Source organism: Pelophylax lessonae (assembly GCF_965119305.1).
Source record: "Pelophylax lessonae genome assembly, chromosome: 7".
NCBI lineage: Eukaryota > Metazoa > Chordata > Amphibia > Anura > Ranidae > Pelophylax > Pelophylax lessonae.
This window is the reverse complement of record NC_138774.1, coordinates 247,190,426-247,212,123: the sequence shown is the minus strand read 5'-3', so window position 1 is coordinate 247,212,123 and position 21,698 is coordinate 247,190,426. Positions and strand designations below refer to the sequence as shown.

The window sequence follows — 21,698 nt, the reverse complement described above, 5'->3', positions numbered from 1 at the left end:
TAGTGACAGGGAGTGACAGATCGGACTGTTCAGCATAGCTGGACATCCGATCTGTCCATGAATCACATAGTCACCTCCCCCCCTACACGTCAGTAAGCACCAGGCATACATTAACCCCTCCCTCTCCAATAAAATTAACCCCTTCCCTGCCAGTGTCATTTTTACAGTAACAGTGCATATATATAGCACTGATTACTGCAGTAATGTCACTGGTACCCCCAAAAGTGTCAAAAATGTCAGTCAGGGGTCCGGTCTGTCCGCCGCAATGTCGCAGTCCCGCAAAAAAAATCGCAGATCGCCGCCATTACGCGTTAAAAAAAAACCACCAAAAATGACAGAAATCTTTCCCTTTGTTAGTAAACGCAATAACTTTTGCGCAAACCAATCAAAATACGCTTATTGCGATTTTTTTTACCAAACATATGTAGCATAAAACAAATTGGCCAAAAACTTTTAAAAAAATTGGTTTTTACATCTTTTTTGGGGGGAATTTCATATAAAAAAATGTGAAAAATATTGTTATTTTTTCAAAATAAACGCTCTTTTTTTGTTTATAGCGCAAAAAGTAAAAATCGCACAGGTGATCAAATACCACCAAAAGAAAGCTCTGTTTGTGGGAGAAAAAGGACGTAAATTTCGTTTGGGTACGGCGTCGCACGACCGCGCAATTGTCAGTTGAAGTCGCACAGCGCCGAATCGCAAAAAGTGGCCTGGACGGAAGACAGCAAAATCCTCCGGTTGTAAAGTGGTTAAATTAAGTTAAATAAATAAATAAATAAAGCTGTGTGTGTTCAAACGACTCTTCTTTCCCAAAACTCATGCAGGTGCTCTTCCATGCAGTGGCCACTAGGTGTCCTAAGCGCTCACCTCAATTGCCTTTACAAAAAGCCTTGTGTTATTTTGCTCATGTATGGTATTTCCTCCTTCTCTATGGCGTGTAGGTCCGGCTACTAATACCCAAAATTCTCCTTTATAGATCGATATTCCAAGGGGTATGTGTGGAGCCGTTGTATCTCCAAAATAAATGGGCCACAATAGTGAAGTACCGTTTGGTAATTTATTAAAATAGACTTAAATAACAGACTCACATTATACTCCGTCTTTCCAAATGCATAACACTCGTATTGCCGCTACGTCACTTCCGGTTTGGCGTCCTACGCGTTACGCTGCGTGCCCACACAGCTTCTTCCCTAGAACGGTACTTCACTATTGTGGCCCATTTATTTTGGAGATACAACGGCTCCACACATACCCCTTGGAATATCGATCTATAAAGGAGAATTTTGGGTATTAGTAGCCGGACCTACACGCCATAGAGAAGGAGGAAATACCATACATGAGCAAAATAACACAAGGCTTTTTGTAAAGGCAATTGAGGTGAGCGCTTAGGACACCTAGTGGCCACTGCATGGAAGAGCACCTGCATGAGTTTTGGGAAAGAAGAGTCGTTTGAACACACACAGCTTTATTTATTTATTTATTTAACTTAATTTAAGGACACTTTGGCACTTTACCACTCTTTGAATGATATATTTATTGATGGTTTAAAAGCACATAATTTTATCACTGGCACTTTATTTATAATAACTTTAATAATAATTTTTATGGATTGTATGAAGCACTAATTTTTACATCACCTATAAGAAATATTTATATATTGGAGAGATATTAATTTATTATTAATTATTTATGCACTGGAGAAAATTTATACATTAGATAGAAGTATTTTTTTAAGCACATAGGGATGTATATTATCAAAAGATTACAGATTATATTATCAGATTACAATCCGCTGATCAGAGTTATTAGCATAATAACTGCCCCCCCATACTGCCGCTTCCCTGTCCCCAGCCTCTCCACCTCCCGCCCGCTCTCTTTCACCTATAACTACCCCCCCTCCCCCATTTTCCTTTCCTATCCTCTTCATCCCCCTTCTTCACCCCCAGCACTGAAACCCCCCCTCCACACCCGATCTATCCCCCCCCCCCAAATCTGATCCCTGCAGCCATCCCTACAATCCGGCATCCCTCCTCTACCACTCCCACCAGCTTCAGGTGCTGCAGGGGCTTAGAACGGATCTCAGCATGGCCAATCCCCCCCCCCTGTACAGACCCCCCCACCCTCGATCCATCCATCTCTCCGGTAGCATCCCTCCGGCCGCCTGCAGCTACACTCCGGAGAGGGTTAGGGGGGGGGGGGGTGAAGCTGGGGCAGAGAAAGTATTGCAGAGAAAGGGACTTTCCTAAGTCCCTTTCTCTGTCTTAAAAAAAAAGAGATTTGGGGGTCTATTTAGATCTCTGATATCTTACAACTCACCAAAGACCCCCGCCCCGCCCCCCTTAAAAAAAAAAAAAAAATAAAATATATAAATATATATATTTGTAACGAAATGTAAAAAGTAAAAAATAAATAAATAAAAAAACATGGAGCCGACTCTGTCAAGCGGGGGATCTCTCTGCCTGTCCATTTCCATCCGATCCGATCTGCTAGAAGGATGAGGAATGGTATCCCCATCCGTCTGTTTCTAGTGGATCGGATCGGATGCCGGTGGGTGTAAACAGACACATGTCCATTTACATCAGCCTCTCTATAGAAAACAATGGGTGGTCAGATTGGGCCCGCTTTAAAAACGGACAGGCAGATCTGTTTGGTCTGCTTGTGTGAAAGGGCCCTAAGGCATACACAGCGTACCTTTACAGGGATGCACAGGTGTTCCATGCATGTCTGTGCAGGCAGTCTCATTGATGTCATTTGGGATGTAGCAACTGCACAAACAGAGCCATTGCTCCCAATTTGACGACAATGTAGGTCTGCATGCATGTCCCTGAGCTCACACTGTCTGTGTTCGGGGTCATGCACCCACACGGATGTTGGATTGGGAACAGCAGCATTGCCTGTGCAGCCGTGGCATCCCAATTGACATAAATGGGACTGCCTGTACAGGGATGTACAGAACACATGGCCCTCCATGGGTGTACACTTTAGTATGCCACATGTGAACAATTCTTTAGTAGTAATTTAGCAGGGATTTTGCAAGTTATGTTGTGTTTATGTGCACTATTTATGATTTAGTGTATTTTTAGTGAAAATGGCTATATGATGAACATTTGCGCAACTATTGTAGGGCTCAAAATATTAGTAGAACTTTTTTTTATTCTACAGGCCATGTGCTTTTAGAAAATGTCTGGTTTGAGGGCCGGTTCACACTGGTGCGAAGCCAGACATGGCGCTTGATTCGCACCGCATTGCTGTGCAGATCACATGCGATGTCTGCGCGATGCAAATTCAGCCATACAAACTGTATGGCTGAATTTGCATCGCATTTGGACCAAACTCGTGCAGGACCCTTTATTTTGTCCGCACCAGAATTGGATCGCATGGGTGTTCACACCCATGCAATTAGATTCCTGTCCAAATTCACAGCTCACACTGCGATCTGCAAACTGATCTGGGGGTGTCATTAACTTTGTATTGACACCCGCAGCAGTTCGCAGAGTGCAGTGTGAATTCCCGGCGAATCAGGTGCGATGCGGGAACCCGCACTGGATTGGCAGGGGTTCCCGCATTGCACCAGTGTGAGCTGAGGGGACTTTTCAAATTCTGAAAGCTGTAAGTCAAAAAAGGTAACCTCTAGATTTGTAAATAAATTTTTTTCATTTACAGTTTTGGCACGAGATATATATACGCAAGATGGGTTTTCACATACATAAAATAAAAAAAGGTGCAGTGCAGTGCAGTGCAGAGGTGCAGTGCAAATTTTTACAAAACCATTATAGAATTACTATTGCACATGAGTGGGAAAACACCTCTCACAAATATTGCTACTGCACAAGCTGGGCAATACTGCAAATGTGGGGGGAAATGACACACTGTATGTCGGAGTGACTTAAATGTCATTCTGCGCATTCCACCAGTATTACTAGTGTCCATGTGTGAGGCATTTGGCAGCATATGTGCACGGACGTTTAAGAAGTGCAAGGGGTAAAATATTCTGCTAATATTTGTATTTCTCAGTTACAAGTTGCAATTCAACTGCCACAACATTATGTACCTCTAAACAACTAACCTAATACTTATCCAATGTTGTTATTATGACTATCACGTCTGATTTTCAACATGACACATTAGGCCCCTTTCACAATATCTGCTTAGTCGGCAGACTCCGTTTTTCTCAGCGGGGGATCGATCCGCCGATCTCTCGCTCAGCAGGCAGGTGACAGCTCCGTCTTCGCTCTGTGTGCAGAGACGGAGGTGTCAGATCCCCGCTGTCCCCTATGGGGAAATCGGATGAGAACGGACCATCTCTCCGTTCTCATCTGATCCCCTCCGATCCGATCCGCTGGACGGATGGAAAATAGGGCTTCCATCCGTCCGGATTTGACTGACAGGATCGGATGGGATGGCAGCGAGTGTCAGCGGACATGTCTCCGCTGACATCCGCTGCCCCATAGGGATGCATGGGGCATCCGTTCAGATCCGCCTGAAAAACTGACAGGCGGATCTGAACGGTCCACATGTGTGAAAGGGGCCTAAGGGAGAAACTAAAATGCCTTTTGACTTTCTGTTTTCATCTTCTGTGTCTCTTGCAATAACAATTGTGCCAAAAACTTGACGATAGATTGATGATATATATCTTACCTGTCGCAGTATACTCTTAACACATGGCAGTGGAAGACCTTCATAATTGGATTTAATGATCCACTTAAGCAGCTGATGTCCGAGAACCTCCAATACCATGCAGACATCTAGAGGGGTTAAGGAAAATACAAACCAAAATCCCTATACCCACATTTATTATAAAAAACCCAGTCCCAAACTTCAGCAGCTCGATAACATTTTATATTACACATTTTTATTTTCCTTCTGGAAAAGATACGAACACCATTTACACCGGATATCTTGAAGTCATCAATGAGTTGTACGATCATCTCTCTTTTAGGGTCGCTTGGGTCACTGTCCCTTACCTAAAAAAAAATAAGCATCACTTACTGTTGTATCAAAAGTAGGGAGTTGGAACTGTGTGGTAAACTGTATATTCCTAATGGGCCATACAGAGATTTTCTGAAGACTTTTTCCTTTAGACTTACCAAAACCATATAATATGAGGTCAAACCTAAACCATTTCAATTTGCATGCAATCTGGCAGGCCCTTGCACTTCATAGAAAAGATAAATTTGAAGGAAATCTACCAACAAAAGTTGGATAGTATGTATCCAGCTTAAAGCCCCGTACACACGCGTCGAAAATTGGCAGGGAATTTTCGGCCAACGTCCGATCTGCCGATTTTCGGCTTGTTAGTATGATGCTTCCGACAACCGACTCCGACTTTTCGGGCGAAAAAAATCTGGTGTGCAGGCTATAAAATTTTTGTTGGCCGTCAACACAACGGCCGATTTTCGTGCAGTCAGTACAGATTTCGACAGGGAAAAATCTGATGAGCAAGACTGGGCATGCTCAGAGAAGAAAGAACACAAAGAAAACAAACCAACACATGACATCACTTCTGAAGTAGAATTTTGTTGGGTGAGAAAATTCGTGTGCAGTCTAGGCACATTCCAACCAACAAAACACCACTCTGGACAAAAGACGGACGATCGGTCGGCCGATAATCGTTGCATGTGTACGGGCTTAAGGCTCCTTTCACACGGGCAGTGCACCCGACAGAGTCCGTTCTGCTCAGCGAGGGATCGATCCACCGATCCCCGCTGAGCAGGCAGATGACAGCTCCGTCTCTGCTTTCTGTGTGCAGAGACGGAGCTGTCAGATCCCCGCTCTCCTCTATGGGGAGATCGGATGAGAACGGACCGTCTGTCTGTTCTCATCCGATCTGATCCTCCAGACGGATGGAAAATAGGGTTTCCATCCGTCCAGATTTCACGGACAGGATCGGATCAGATACAAGTGGGTGTCAGTGGAAATGTTTCCGCTGACACCCACGGCGCCATAGGGCTGCATGGAGCATCCAATCTAGTCCACCTGAAAAACTGACAGGCGGATTGTATCAGAAAGCCTGTGTGAAAGGGGCCTTACTGTCAAGTAAATATAGTAGTATATACCAGTTATATATGCATTCGCAACGCCTTCATTTCCTTGGACTTTGTGAGTAGCATTCTGCAGGGAGCGGGGAACTTGGTTTTAAACTATTTTTTTGCAATAAAGTGTACGGCATTACACTATGTGTCCCCGCTATATGCTTTTACCTACATGACATGTTTGGCGTGAGCTGATTGAATTTGGAGACACAGAGTCCTTTGGGAGCCAAGCCGCAGCAGTGCACATGTCCACAGGTGGAGATTTGATCTTGTATACAGGCTTACATTGATCGTCTGTCTGGTGAGCGACCATTCTGATGGGGGGTGGCACAGCTTGATGGTGGAGGCGCACTGATTTATACAGATATTTGCTCATCTTCTTCACCAATGTCTGACATCTGCACTCAAATTTGGACTTTAATACGTCTATTATGTGGTAGTTTCATATGGGACTTCCATTGATTGCATGCGGCACTCTGTGGGCACCATTTTTAATATCATTTTATTTACATTGTTCTCTTCAGAAATATCTATAGATATTTTTATGTATGATTATTTATTTATGCTGAATTTTATTAGCGCTGTTAGGGTTACAGTTTTCCCTGGTTCAGTGATTCTGTCACACGTTGTTATTATTATTATTATTATTATACAGGATTTATATAGCGCCAACAGTTTGCGCAGCGCTTTACAATGTGAAGGAAGACAATACAGTTACAATACAGTTCAAAACAGGAGGAACTAGAGGGCCCTGCTCGTTAGAGCTTACAATCTAGAAGGGAGGGTCAAGTGAAACAAAAGGCAATAATGAGTTGTTATTAGTATATTACAGGTACTTACACATTTCAGTAGTTTTATCTCATCTATGGCTGTTTCTGTGTAATGGACGGCACTTTTCACAACTTTAAGTGCTCCAAAACGCTTCCTCCTGCATTCAAAAACAAAAAAGTATTTATGAAGTCAAACGTTAACAAGAATATGCCTTAAAGTGCTTCCTATTATCCTTAAAACAGCAGAATAGTTAGCACATTAAAGGTTTAACTTTTAGGGAAAAAAAAATACATTTACCTATAAGTTCCCCAGCTGGAAACCCTGTGTATCAGCTGTTTTAACAGCACCATCAGGTAGCTCTGAGGATATTGCTATTTAGATAGCCGCTTGCCTGTTTTTAATGCAAACCTGCTTTATATGGACAAAGACATTGGTTTCCAGAGTTTTGCCAAAGAAAGTTGTTATATTTCAATATTTTTTTATTAAATTTTTTTACATACGTAAAAATAAAAATGACATAACATAACAAAAACATCACTTTACTCAAAATCTTGAAACTTTTGGTGTCTCCAGCATGAGTCTTACCCTTCAACTATTTTTCTTTTCATTTCCCCTTTTCTTTCTTTTCCCTTCCCTTTCCCCTTTCCATCTCTTCCCCCTTTCTTTCCTTTTTCCTTGAAAATTTGGGGGTATATATATATACATACAGTATACCAACCAATTACAACACCAGATAATATTCCCATGTTAGTGACAAAAAAATAAAAGCGGGGGGAGGGAGGGAGGGACCCCCTCCCCCCTTAAAATTGTGAATTATATACAAAAAAATTATTTATTTATATGCCAACCAATTTTAGGACCTTCATCCAAAAAAGTTATTTTTCCTTTCCTTCTCCGGTGTTAATAATTACATTTAAGGGGTGTATATCAGGTTAGAGACCGTAGTCATCCACCCTGTTCCACCCTATATATTTGGAAACAGAAACCTTAAGGCCCCATGCACACGCCCATCCATGTTATTCTATGGCCTCATGCACACATAGAGCTTTTAGGTGCTCCAAGTGGCACAGGCGTTTTTGAGCTGCAAAAAAAACCCAGGACCAGTGCGTTCTGGAGCTGCAGCATCAAGCTGTAAAAACGTCTGAAGCTGCTAATGGCTGATTAACATTGCTTAACGTTGCTTATACAGCGTTAAGCCACGTTTTACGTTTTTTTGAAAATCAAGGGTTCCCTATGGGAGCCCATTGATTTGAATGGAAGTCACAAGGGGGATTATCGCACTCTGGAAGCCCCCTTTAACAAGGGGTCCCCCCAGATCCCGGGCCCCCTCCCTATGTGAATGGGTATGGGGTACATAGAACATAGTACCCCTACCCATTCACCCCATAAAAGGCCCTGTATGTAAATAACGACAGGAGACGTTTTAAGAAGTTTATTAAAAATCTTCATCCAGTCTTCTCTGCTCTTCTCCCCTCTGGTCTTTTCCCCTCCACTCTTCTGGTCTTCTCCCCTCCGCTCTTCTGCTCTTTTGCCCTCCGCTCTTCTCCCCTCCGCTATTCTTCTTCCTCTGGTCCTCCTCTGACGATGTCTCCAGTGATTATTCCGACTCCAGGCCTGCGCAGCTTGTTATACAGCCATTAGGGGCGTGGCCTCCCGGTAACGTCATCAGGGGAGACCCCGCCCCTTCATGTCACAGACAACGTTATCTGGGACATAAGGGGGCGGGCCTCCTGATGATGTCACCGCGAGGCCACAGCCCTAATGGCTATATAATAAGCTGCATAGACTGGAGACCAGCATTATCACCAGAGACAGTGTCGGAGGAGAACCGGAGGAAGAAGAAGACCAGAGGAAGAAGACCAAAGGCAGAAGAAGAGCGGAGGGCAAAAGAGCAGAAGAGCGGAGGGCAGAAGAGTGGAGGGGAGAAGACCAGAAAAGCGGATAGGAGAAGACCAGAGCGGAGAAGACCGGATGAAGATTTTTAATAAACTTTTCAAAATGTCTCCTGTCGTTATTTACATACACTGCCTTTTATGGGGTGAATGGGTAGGGGTACAATGTACCCCTACCCATTCACATAGGGAGAGGCCTGGGATCTGGGGGGCCCCCTTGTTAAAGGGGGCTTCCAGATTCCGATAAGCCCCCTGCCCGCAGACCCCCACAACCACCGGCCAGAGTTGTCGGGAAGAGGCCCTTTTACTCATCAACATGGGGGCAAGGTGCTTTGGGGTGGGTGAAGAGCCCCCCCTGCCCCAAAGCACCCACACCCCCCATGTTGAGGGCGTGTGGCCTGGTATGGTCCAGGGGGGTGGGGCTGCTCGCTCGTCCCCCTCCCCCATCCCCTCCCCTTTCCTGGCCTGCTGGGCTGCATGGTCAGATAAGGGTCTGGTATGGATTTTGGGGGGGACCCCACGCTGTTTTTTCCAGGGTGGGGCTCCCCTCAAAATCCATATCAGACCCGAAGGGCCTGGTTTGGATCCTGGGGGGGACCCACACGCCGTTTTTTTCCCCATTTTGGCCTGGAATTCCCCCTCAAGATTCTCAGAGCACAAGTCGCACTGCAAGTGGGATCATCCTGATCCGACTTGCGAAGCACCTTCCATTCATATCAATGGGGAACCATTGACTTTGAATGGAGGCAGAAAAAACACTGCTAAACATGGCCAAACGTGCAATAACGCCAATGGAAAAAGCTACTGAAAGCACGTTTTTACAGCTGCTTTTTCCTGGCGTTAGAAGTGGCTCTGCAGCTTGTTTTTTCTGACGCCCTGTGTGCATGGGGCCACAAAGTTGTGATTATGTGTATAAATATACACAGTCGGGTCCATAAATATTGGGACATCGACACAATTCTAATCTTTTTGGCTCTATACACCACAATGGATTTGAAATAAAACAAACAAGATGTGCTTTAACTGCAGACTTTCAGCTTTAATTTGAGGGTATTTACATCCAAATCAGGTGAACTGTGTAGGAATTACAACAGGGGCGGGGATGCAGAGGAGGTCGCCCAGCCAACAAGAGAAGCCAGCAGAGAGCAGAACGCCTAGAGGCTGTGGGTTCTATCCCAGGCTCAGTCGGAAAAGGTGACAGGAGTGTTGAGGTAGATGAAGAGGCAGACATAGGTGAGGAACAAGAATTTTTTAAGTGCTGGTGAGTGTAGCCAATTGAGTGGGTTGTCCTCTTTGTCCACTACTTTACTGCAAATAGTTAACAGCCTGTCCGCAGTAGCCCCTAATAATATTAGTAAACAAAGCAGTGATGATTTAGTGCCGGTTCACACTGATGCGATCACAGAGATCGCATGTAATTCGGAGTGCACTGCTCATAAAATTACATGCGATCTCTGTGCGGTGCAAATTCAGCCATACAGTTTGTATGGCTGAATTCGCACCGCAATCGCACCCAACTCGCACAGGACCCTTTTTTTGGTCCACAGCAGAATCGGATCGCATGTTGGTTTACACTAGAGTGATCCGATTCTGTGCGAGCTTACAGATCGCACTGCGATATGCAATCTGATCTGGGGGGGTCGTTAACTTTTAATTGACACCCCCAGCGTATCGCATATGGCAGTGTAAACTGCCAGGGGAGCGGATGCGCTGCGGGAACACGCTGTATATTCGCAGCGTTCCCGCATCCCAGAAATTTGAACCGCCACTTAGTTTCAGTATGGGCAGGTAACACTGGGACAGAGCAGGTGAAAAAAGAAGAGAGTTTTGTAGTGGATTCACCAGTGGTAATGTCTGTTAAGCAAGATGCCTTATGTAAAGATACATCAATGGATAAGTGTAAGGAATTTATGCCTTGTATACTCTCACCGCTGGGTTTCCATGTTAATATGAGTATTAAAGAAAGGATCTGGCGTGGAGAGCATATAGAATTACTGACTTTACTTTCAAATCAAAAGGAGTATTATTACAGGATGGAAAGTAAGAATGAGGAAGAAAAAAAGAAACCTGTGGCTAGATCTTTTAATAACTGGCTTCAAGCATTTGCAATATTGTCAAGTATTTTGTGTGAGAAATATCCTGAACTTGGTTCAGGATTATTTCAGCAAATTGATATAATACTTGAGGCATATAAGAATTTTGGAGGTCTAGCTTGGTATTTTTATGATGAGGCGTTTAGGCAAAAAATGGCAGTTCATTCTAACATTAAATGGGGAAATAAGGATGTGGGGCTTTGGCTAAACGTATTTGTTCCTCAGAGACCCCCGCCCTCGCGTTTAAATAGTTTAGTGCCAAATAGTCAAACCGGTCCATATAGGAAAGGAGTGTTTTTCGCATTTAATGATTCGCAGTGTAAGTGGCCAAATTCATGTAGGTTTCGCCATGAATGTGCCTTTTGCTCCTTGCTTAACCAGTAAGCAAGTGTTTCAAGAAATCATCTCAACAGCCAGGTAAGGACAATTTTCTTAAAAGCCAGCACGCCAGTGAGAATATTAAACATGGAAGCATGGCTACACCAGTACCCAGATCAGGTGCCCGCACAATTAATTAGGGAAGGCTTTTCAGTCGGTTTTAAATTACCAATTTTTGATGGTGTAGGTTGTAAATTGGTAAAATTTTTAAAAAATGTTGAAGAACTATCAGATATTGTTAGATTTAAATTAGTTAAAGAATTGCAGGAAGGAAGGATAGCGGGACCATTTAATGATCCTCCTTTTGCTAATTTTCGTTTGTCACCATTAGGTATCATTCCCAAAAAAGAGCCAGGTAGTTATAGGTTAATTCATCACATATCATATCCGCAGAAATGTTCATTAAATGATCAGTGTCTTATGCATCATTTGAGGAGGCAATTATTAAATTACAAAAAATAGGTCAGGGTGCTTTGATGGCAAAGGCCGATATAAAATCAGCCTTTAGGCTTCTTCCAATTCACCCAGAATGCTTCAACTGTCTTGGTTTTCAATTCAAAGGTAAGTATTTTTTCGATAAATGCTTGCCAATGGGATGATCTATTTCTTGCTCTTACTTTGAGAGTTTCTCATCATTTGTCGAATGGGTAGTAATGAAGGAGGCTAAGTCTAATAATTTGTTACACTACCTGGATGATTTTTTATATATGGGAAAGCAGGGTTCGAAGGATTGTGAGATTATGCTTTACACATTCATTTATGTCTGCAAGAAGTTTGGCATCCCATTGGCTCATGATAAGACAGTTTTTCCCACAACATGTATTGAATTTCTATGTATAACGATAGATTCTATGGCCATGGAATTTAGGCTACCACATGAGAAAGTGTTTAAGATTTGTAGCCTTATTTTAAAAACAATTAGTTCTAAGAAAGTTTCTGTCAAAACTCTGGAGCAATTGCTAGGTATGTTGGCATTTGCAACCAGAGTACTTCCTATGGGTCGTATATTTTATCGTAGATTATATTTAGCGATAGCAGGTTTTAAGAACCCCTTTGCTCATTTAAGAGTGACGTTAGACATGAAAGAAGATCTGCTAGTATGGTATAAGTTTTTAGACAAGTTTAATGGTAGGTTGGCGTGGCAGGAAGAATTTGTCCTGGACCAGGATTTTCAGTTGTACTCGGATGCTGCAGGATCACTGGGTTTTGGTGTAATTTGGAAAACCCACTTGTGTGCAGCCGGGTGGCCTGAAATATGGAAGAGTAATGGTTTGATTAAAAATATAGTATTATTAGAACTATTTCCCATAGTTGTAGTTATTGAAATATGGGGGCCTCAATTTATGAACAGGAGAATTTTATGCTTTACCGATAACAAAGGAGTATTATATGCATTGAACTGTTTATCATCTAAATCTAGGCCAGTAATTTGTTTATTAAGGTACTTGGTATATAAATGTCTGTGCCTGAATTTGTGGATAAAAGCTCGTTATGTTAAAGGTGAAAGCAATACAATTGCAGATGCATTATCCAGATTTCATATGGATCGCTTTTTCCAGCTATTCCCGGAAGCAGACGAGAGAGGATCTTCATGCCCTCAGCAACTATGGGAAAGAGTGTTCCCATAGTGAGGAAAACATTATTAATTTGTTGGCGCCATCTACATGGTCGGGTTACAGGGCAGTGTGGTTAATGTGGCTGTCATTTATGAACTCGCACAACCAGGGTGTTTTTGCATTTTCTGAACATTTAGCTTTACTGTTTTTGAATGCACTTATGGGGAAGGGTTATTCCCGGTCGCATAATTATAAGGTATTATCAGGAGTGTCTTTTTTTCCTAAAGTTGCATTCATTTCCATTACTATTTAATTTTTTCTCGATACGTCAGGCAAATGAAGGGTTATAAGAGAAGAAAATTCTCTATAGATAAGAGGCAACCTATTACTATTCCGATTTTGGGAGAGTTATGTGATAGTTTGAATATTGTTTGTTATTCTTTATATGAGTCGGATATGTTCAGAGCAGCATTTTCAGTCAGTTTTTTTGCTGCCCTGAGAGTATCTAAATTAGTACCAAAGAATCCAAAGAGTAAGATGGGTTAAATTTTCAATGATGTTTTGGCTATGTCAAAGAATATTAAGATATTTTTGAGGCAGTCTAAGACAGACCAAATGGGTAAAGGCGCTTGGATTACGCTGGCAGCATGCTCCAATAACAGGGTTTGCCCAGTAAACTTGTTAAATTCTTATCTTAAGACTAGACCAGCAGTTGATGGCTTTTTGTTTGTGCATGAGAATGGTTTACCTTTAACAATTTATCAATTTCAGGCACTTTTTACAGAAGGCGCTTAGTGTGATTAATCTAGGTGATGCGGCTATATCCTCACATTCTTTCCAGATAGGTGCAGCCACGGAGGCTGCCAGGTTAGGATTGAATGCAAGTAAGATAAAACAATTAGGTAGATGGAGATCAGATGCATTTAAATTATATGTGAGACCTAACAATGTTTTTTGACTCATCTAAGTGTGCACCGGATAGTATGGATAATCGGCCACTCTTATATAATCTGGGCGCAAAGAAGAGCATCAGCCAGAAGCTATACGGAGTCACTTGGTTTGAATGATAGACTGTTCTCCATTTGCTGGCATTGGAAAAGGGGTATGGTTTGGGGGGATCTCCTGGCCGAGCTTGGTGTTATGGCGTATAAGCATCCCCATCCGGATGTGCATTTGGGTGGGAATGATGTCGGGCATCAAAAAACCTTGGATTTGATGTTTCAAATGAAGCATTGCTTCAGGACTATTAAGGCGTTATACCCTAGCTCGGTTGTGATTTTCTCCGAAATCATATCTAGGTTAAAGTGGTGAGGGCAAGCCACATTTCGCTCTTTCGAGAAAATTAGGAAGAGGTTTAATAGAGTTATGGAAAAATTTATGTCTTTGGGTTATGGGTTCACTTTTAGGCATTTCGAGTTGGAAGGTAATATTGAAGGGTTGTATAGGAGGGATGGAATTAATTTGTCTGATATTGGCTTAGATATATTTAATAACAATCTCCAGTCATGCATTGAGAAGGCCGTGGTGTGGGGGTAGACAGGTGAGGTGCTGGAGGCACCTCACCTGTCTGTTTGGGGACAGTTTAATGGATAAAGAGATGTGGTAATTCAGCTCGAGCTGTAATAGCTGAGTTGAAAAATGGTATGAAGTTATAAGTGATATGGTTTTTTGTATGAAGTTGAAGTTTTAATAAAGTGTACGTTGATACCAATTAATAAAGGCCGCAGCCAAATTTTTGCCAATAAATGGTTCTGATGTAGTATTTTTTAGCTTGACTGGAGATTGTTAGAGAATAAATGCTGCGTGTGGTCCCATGTGAGGAAAAGGGTATACGTTTCAAGGCCCCCCTTTTCCATATGGGATCACAGCAGATAGGGGTTTCAAGGCTCCCCTCAGGTGAGGGCATGGACGAGTCTCCCCTCAGGTGAGGGTGTGGTATCTGGGGGAGCTTTGTTGCCTGATAGGTGGGATCCTTGGAAAGGTCTAGAATTCTCTGCAACCCCTTGAAGTGCTTATAAAAGAGGGGCTCTGACAGGATTTTGTACCAGTCGTCGCCGGAATGACACGCTGCGGAGCTCACCCATCCCCCCCTCCCTTGTCGCAGCCTTTATATTGTGGTGGGTCACCTTTTCTTAGCAAAAGGGGGACAGTTTAATGGATAATGAGATGTGGTAATTGAGCTCAAGCTGTAATAGCTGAGTTGAAAAATGGTATGAAGTTAAAGTTATAAGTGATATGGTTTTTCGTTTTCGTGTACGTTGAAACCATTTAATAAAGGCCGCAGCCAAATTTTTGCCAATAAATGGTTCTGATGTAGTATTTTTTAGCTTGACTGGAGATAGTGAGAGAATGAATGCTGTGTGTGGTCCCATAGAATTTATTTAAAAATAAGTGAAATATAAAACGCACCTCCAATAAACCAAACTGTGGAAAACAAACCAAATAACCAAACAAATAGTGATACACAATGCCCATTTGCCTAAACCAAATTTATACCTTAAATAGGGAATGCAAGCATAGTAGTAGTAGAGCCAGGGTCATACACGGGGGAGATCAAGCAGAGGGAGTTGGGTGTGGGACAGGACAGTGAGAGGATGACAGGAGACAAAGAGAGCAGGAGGGAAGGGATCAGGCTGCAGGGTCAGGATCAGGGTCCAGAAACAGGATGCAATATACAGAAACACTGGAACGCAGGTCAGGGGCAAATGGAGACAAGAGAAAGACAGAAAGGACCTAAATATACTTCCTGCAATGAGCATCAGGTGATGACTGATGATATGAGCTAGTGATCAACCAATATCGTTTTTTCGTTGCCAATACCGATACCGATATTTTGCCAATCGCATATTGGTATCGGCCGATATTGGCCGATATTTTCACACATGTAAAAATTACCCCAAAAAAAACACACATTTCGACACAAATCTCTTAACAAACATGTTAATCTTTATTAATTAACATTTTTAACATTAAGTGCTCATTCTTCACACTTTAACTGCATAAAAACTGATAGAAAAACGTAAATTGCAAGGAGTTGGACATTAGCATTTCACATCATCTGCTTGTGCGTTATGTATAATAAAGGGCTGCAGTAGTGGAATCACTCACTGCAATATAAAAATGTAAATTCACTACTGCAGTGCAGTCAGCGCAAAACTGCTAGGAAAAAAACTAGGCAACAACAACTACACAATAAAATACACATACACACTGCACAACTGCTATAAAAAGAGCAAGGCAACAGCTACACATGTCACAGTGGATTGGACTGGAGTCAGTGGAGGACTATCTGCACTGCAGTATGGCACTCACTGCAACTACTACAGTGTGCAGTCAGTGCAATACTGCTAGAAGAAAAGAAAGGCAAGTAGGCAACAGCTACACATGTCACAGTGGATTGAACTGGAGTCAGTAGAGGACTATCCTGCACTGCGGTATGGCACTCACTGCAACTACTGCAGTCAGTGCAACACTGCTAGAAGAAAAGCAAGGCAACAGCTACACAGTGGATTGGGCTGTGTACAACTGCTGCAGTAGGGCACTCACTCATTGGAATAATTTTAAATCACTACTACACTACTGCAGTAGTGATTTAAAATTATTGCAGAAGTTAGTGGCACTTCTGTCAATTACCGGTTCCTTCAAATAGAGATGAAGTTCATCATCCAGGCTCATTATTGCCGATTCTGATGAATCCTCCGCATGAGGCCCCAATAAAATGCTAAACATTGCATCTATTTGACTACGATTAATTTTCTCTTCTGTCTGTTGTCTTTTTAATTTTTCTCCTGCATCCTGCTCTTCCACATCAGAAACCTTCTCTTCTTGACTTTTCTTTTCGCCAGGAACCTCCTGCACCTTCTGTTGAATATCTTCTGTCAGCCATTGCTTTGCCTTGGCCAATACATCATCAGAGGAGAAAGGATGGTTCTTGTATCGAGGATCCAAAAGCCATGAAAGCACAACAGTTTTATTCTCCTCATGCTTCTCAAACCTCACCTCCAGTGTCACTTCCTCAATGGGTATGAGCTTCTCAGTAATGTTGGCTACTATGTCCCACTGATCTGCAGTAGGGCAAAAATGTCCTCCAAGTCCATATTCACTAGAATATGTAGTGAGAGCTTGCTTCTGCTCCAGCAACCTGTATAACATGTGTAGCGTTGAGTTCCATCGTGTTGGAACAGCCTGTATCAGTTTGTTTTTGGGTAGGCCAAGATCTTCCTGAATGCACCCCAGTCGCTGCTTGGCAAGAACAGAATGATGGAAATGGCCTGCACACTTCTTCAGCATGGTAATAATGTCCAGCAAAGCTTTCTGGTGTGACAAACCATCATTTACCACCAGTTGGAGGGTGTGTGCTATGCAACTGAGGTCTGACACTTCAGCAAGTCTCATACCTTTAACCATGTTCGCTCCACTGTCTCGCAGCACAAGCATCACTCGGTCTTTACTGATACCCCATTCTTCTAGCATGCCTAGAAAAATTTCTTTAATGTACTCCCCAGTGTGGAATCCTTGCATCACTTTTGTATTCAACACCAAATGCCTTCTTGTCCATCCGCTGTCAATGTAGTGGCATGTAAGACTCATTAGTGATTCTGTTTGTCCTGAGCAGCAGTCCGTCGTGAATGAGAGTGAGTTGCCAGCATTCCCTGGTTGCAGCATAGTCTTAACTTTGTCAACGACCTTTTGCAGCATTTCAGTTCGATAAAACTTGTCACTCCTTAGTGTGTATCTTGGCTCAACTATGGACATCAACTGCTTAAATCCAGAGTCAGACACTATTGTAAATGGCTGGTTATCAGTTACCATCATCTCAGTGATTACTCTTTCCAGCAGTTGTGATCTTCCATCAGATTTTTGCCACCTGTTTTTTTTCTGAAACATATCTGTTATTGTTGCCTGGGATAGGGATGATTCACCTTGTGATTCATTTTGTTTTTTCTGTCCTGCATGATACAATTTAAGATGATGAACTTTAAGATGGGCCCAAAGATTAGACATATTTTTTGTTTTTGCAGTTATTGATCCCATACTCACATTGTTTTTGCATGTTTTGCACAGTGCTACTGATTTTCCTGGCGATAGAGAAGAGAAATACTCCCAGACCACACTTTTAATTTTTCTATCTCCATCCATCTCCATTGAAACAAGAAAGAGTCAGTCAGACTCAGACACTAATTTAGGCTTACACAAAATGGCTGGCTGGCACCCTGTGGTGGCTGGCTGACTGCCTGGCACCCTGTGGTGGCTGGCACCCTGTTGCGGGTGGCTGTCTGGCTGGCAGGCACCATGTGGTGGGTGGGTGGCTGGCTGGCACCCTGTGGTGGCTGGCACCCTGTTGTGGGTGGCTGTCTGGCTGGCAGGCACCGTGTGGGCGGTGGGTGGCTGGCTGGCACCCTGTGGTGGCTGGCACCCTGTTGTGGGTGGCTGTCTGGCTGGCAGGCACCGTGTGGTGGGTGAGTGGCTGGCACCCTGTTGCGGGTGGCTGTCTGGCTGGCAGGCACCGTGTGGTGGGTGGGTGGCTGGCACCCTGTGGTGGCTGGCACCCTGTTGTGGGTGGCTGTCTGGCTGGCAGGCACTGTGTGGGCGGTGGGTGGCTGGCTGGCACCCTGTGGTGGCTAGCACCCTGTTGTGGGTGGCTGCCTGGCTGGCAGGCACCATGTGGTGGGTGGGTAGCTGGCTGGCACCCTGTGGTGGCTGACTGTCTGGCTGGCAGGCACCGTGTGGTGAGTGGGTGGCTGGCTGGCACCCTGTGGTGGCTGGCACTCTGTTGTGGGTGGCTGTCTGGCTGGCAGGCACCGTGTGGTGGGTGGCTGGCTGGCACCCTGTGGTGGCTGGCACCCTGTTTTGGGTGGCTGTCTGGCTGGCTGGCACCCTGTGGTGGGTGGCTGGCTGACTGGCTGGCACCCTGTGTGGTGGGTGGGTGGCTGGCTTGCACTCTGTGGTGGGTGGCTGTCTGGCTGGCACCCTGTAGTGGCTGTCTGGCTGGCACCCTGTTTGGTGACTGGCCTATCACGTACAGGCCCAGGGCCTGTGGCTGTAGAGCTGGTACAGTCAGGACGGAGGAGGACTCAGGCAGGGCCTGTGGCTGGCTGGTTGGACTGTGTGGGACTGGGTTGCTGGCTGGCACCAGGCAGCTGCGGTGTCACCAGGCAGCTGTTTGGCCGCAGCGGCTGTGTTACAGAATACAGAACGAGTGTCACACTGTTGGTCACTGCGCTCACTACATGTAACAGACTTCTTCTTGTCCCGACTCTCAAGACTGACCGCCTGTGCCGCATGCAGACTCCAGTGTGGCAGGGGCGTGTAAGACACTGTAGGAGGCAGAGGGAGGCGGCCTAAGAGCTGTCCAGAGCGGAGGCGCGTGGTGCAACATATGCGATGAAGTCACGAAAACATCGGCAATATCGGTAAGGCTGATTCCGATATATCGGGGAAAGTGCATATCGGCCCCCCATGGCATTCTGGGACTCCGACGTCACCGAAGAGGACACTCCGGCTTCAGCTGCCAACACCTGAGATGGCAGCGCTGGCAAGACATTTTCAAGGTAAGTATTTCTTCTAAAAGGTAAGTGAAAAAGGGGACAGTTCAGAGGCTATTGTTGCTTAAATGCCCTGACTGTCCCGGGGTATTTTTAGGTAAAATATTTTTTTTTTGCCCGGAACTCTGCTTTAATAAGTAGACTTTTCATCCAAACATTGTATAGGAAAGAACTAACATGTAATGCAAATAGTGAAATACTGTATACATATAAACATAAGTAACATCACCTATAAACTCAGCAGGATACACTGTCATGACACTAGCAATAATATTTCTTATTGAACAATGGTTTCCATAAAGAGACTGTGGTACCATGAAGTGTATGTTTAACACCTAGATAAAAGGAATGAAGGGACACATTTTTGTGATGTACAGACTTTTCTGCCGCGCTGAAACTTACAGTACAAAGTAAAAATGTGTTTAAAATATGTATTTGGGTGGTCCTTTGGAGGGCTGTGCATGCTGTATTTTTATTTTAAAGAAGCTGGCAATTAATGTAATTTAAACTGCACTTACCCCCCTTGGATTTAGAATGTGAATTGATATTGTGGCAAACTATGGGAAAAACTGGATTTTTGACTTATCATAAAATCCTTTTCTCTTAAATTAATTGACGACACAGTTCTCTCTGATTCATATCAGTAGGGTGATACTGCCCCCTACAGGAGTAGGACACTAGGCAGAAAAAAGTTCTGGCTACGCCTATGGGCAATCCCGGAGGGTACACCCTCTCTCTTCCTGCATAGGATGTCAGTTTTGTATCAAAGCAGTGTAGAAAGTAATACCAACCCAACTCAAAATAAAAGGGGCGGGTACTGTGTCCATCAATGAACTTAAGAGAAAAGGATTTTACAGTAAGTCAAAAATACAGTTTTCTCTATTGTTCATTGACGGATGCAGTTCTCTCTGATTCATATCAGTAGGGACGTCCCAAAGCAGTGCCATAAAATGAGGGGTGGGAACAGCAGAAAAGAACAAGTCCGAAAGGCCAAACACAGCCGACCAGGCAACAAAGGACTCATCAGAACAAAAGATGAGGCCCACCTGAAAACAAACAGTAAACACCCTCAAGGAAGGCCAAAAGCCCTCCAAACAGCAGCCAGCAAAAAAACTTGCAGCCGAAAAGCAGCATCTGCAGATGCCAGCACATCCACCTTATAAAACGTGGCAAAGGTGTGAACAAACTACCAGGTAGTCGTCTTGCAACCTGAAGCACAGATGCCTGTATGGCAAAAAGCCCAGGAAGCACCAGGCGCCCAAGTAGAAAGCGCAAAAACAGGGAAAGGTAGGACCTGACCCATAAATGAAGAAGCCTGCACCACCGACTGTCCTATTCATCTGGAAATAGTCGCAGCAGACACAGGCAGTCCTGTCCTTGGGACATCCGTGAGCACAGAGAGCGGACCTGACTACGGGAAGACTCAGTAGTCGCCAAGTACCCCTCTTGTGCCCAAACTCCATCCAGAGTATGCAACGCACATTCCGTAGGATGAGGGGGCTTAGGACACAAGATGGCAACTGACATCCTATGCAGGAAGAGAGAGGGTGTACCCTCCGGGACAGCCCATAGATGTAGCCAGAATTTTTTACTGCCTAGTGTCCTACTCCTGTAGGGGGCAATATTACCCTACTGATATAAATCATAGAGAACTGAGTCTGTCAATGAACGATAGAGAAATGAAAGTTTGAAAGTGTAGGCTTTTTGTCAGAGTAGAAATTAGTTTCTTGGATACTACACATGCCCTGAGCCTCCAGAGCTTGCTTAACATACTAGTGGACTGAAGCCACTGCCATTGAGACAAACAAACCTACTGTCATTCTTGTTGTAAGTGCTAGCTGGAGCAGAATAATTTGGATAGGATAGAGGAAAGCTACTCTTAGGAATAGGAAAATGATGGGGACAAAGAGAGGATATAGAAACATCCTCAGCATCGAGGCGATTATAGAATAAGGAGGGTAGGTTAGGAGAGGCAGAATGAGAGGAAGAAGGGAAATGGTGTCTATATCTAGCCCAACTATCCCCATTGTGTCAAAGGACTGGAGAGTGCCAAGGTGGAAGCAAATTACAGGGATTAGGTGGTAAGCAGCTACAGGAACAGATATGTCCTCAAACAGAAAGACATTGCAATGGCAAACCAGCTAAATCAAACCAGATAGTAAGAATTGTAACATTGAGGATCTTGTTGGAGTCATCTACCATCAACCCCCACAAACTCAGGTTAAAAGAAGAGAGAGAAACAAGGCCCCATTGGAGACAACCTATTCATGTCTTAAATAGTCTTGGAATGTCTTGGAATAACCTGTTATAAATAGTTTTAGAAGAAAAGATCTATGGTAAAAAATGTGTAGTGTCCATGACAAATGCAGCTTTCCTCAGAATTGAACCTTAGCTTCTGTGTGTGACCACTCAGCATGTAATACCTAAATAG

General features: G+C 43.9%; 1 protein-coding gene across 4 annotated transcripts in view; it reads right to left on the bottom strand.

The window, feature by feature from the left end:
- The window catches only part of SRPK3 (SRSF protein kinase 3), a 252,684-nt gene that overhangs the window by 117,780 nt on the left and 113,206 nt on the right, over positions 1-21,698 (bottom strand). For all 4 annotated transcript variants that reach the window (XM_082262612.1, XM_082262611.1, XM_082262613.1 and 1 more), the window contains exons 5-7: positions 6,873-6,960; positions 4,877-4,964; positions 4,639-4,745 (exon numbers count right to left, since the gene is read on the bottom strand). In XM_082262612.1, the coding sequence (XP_082118738.1) occupies positions 4,639-4,745; positions 4,877-4,964; positions 6,873-6,960 (283 nt within the window). The remainder of the gene's footprint in view (positions 1-4,638; positions 4,746-4,876; positions 4,965-6,872; positions 6,961-21,698) is intronic.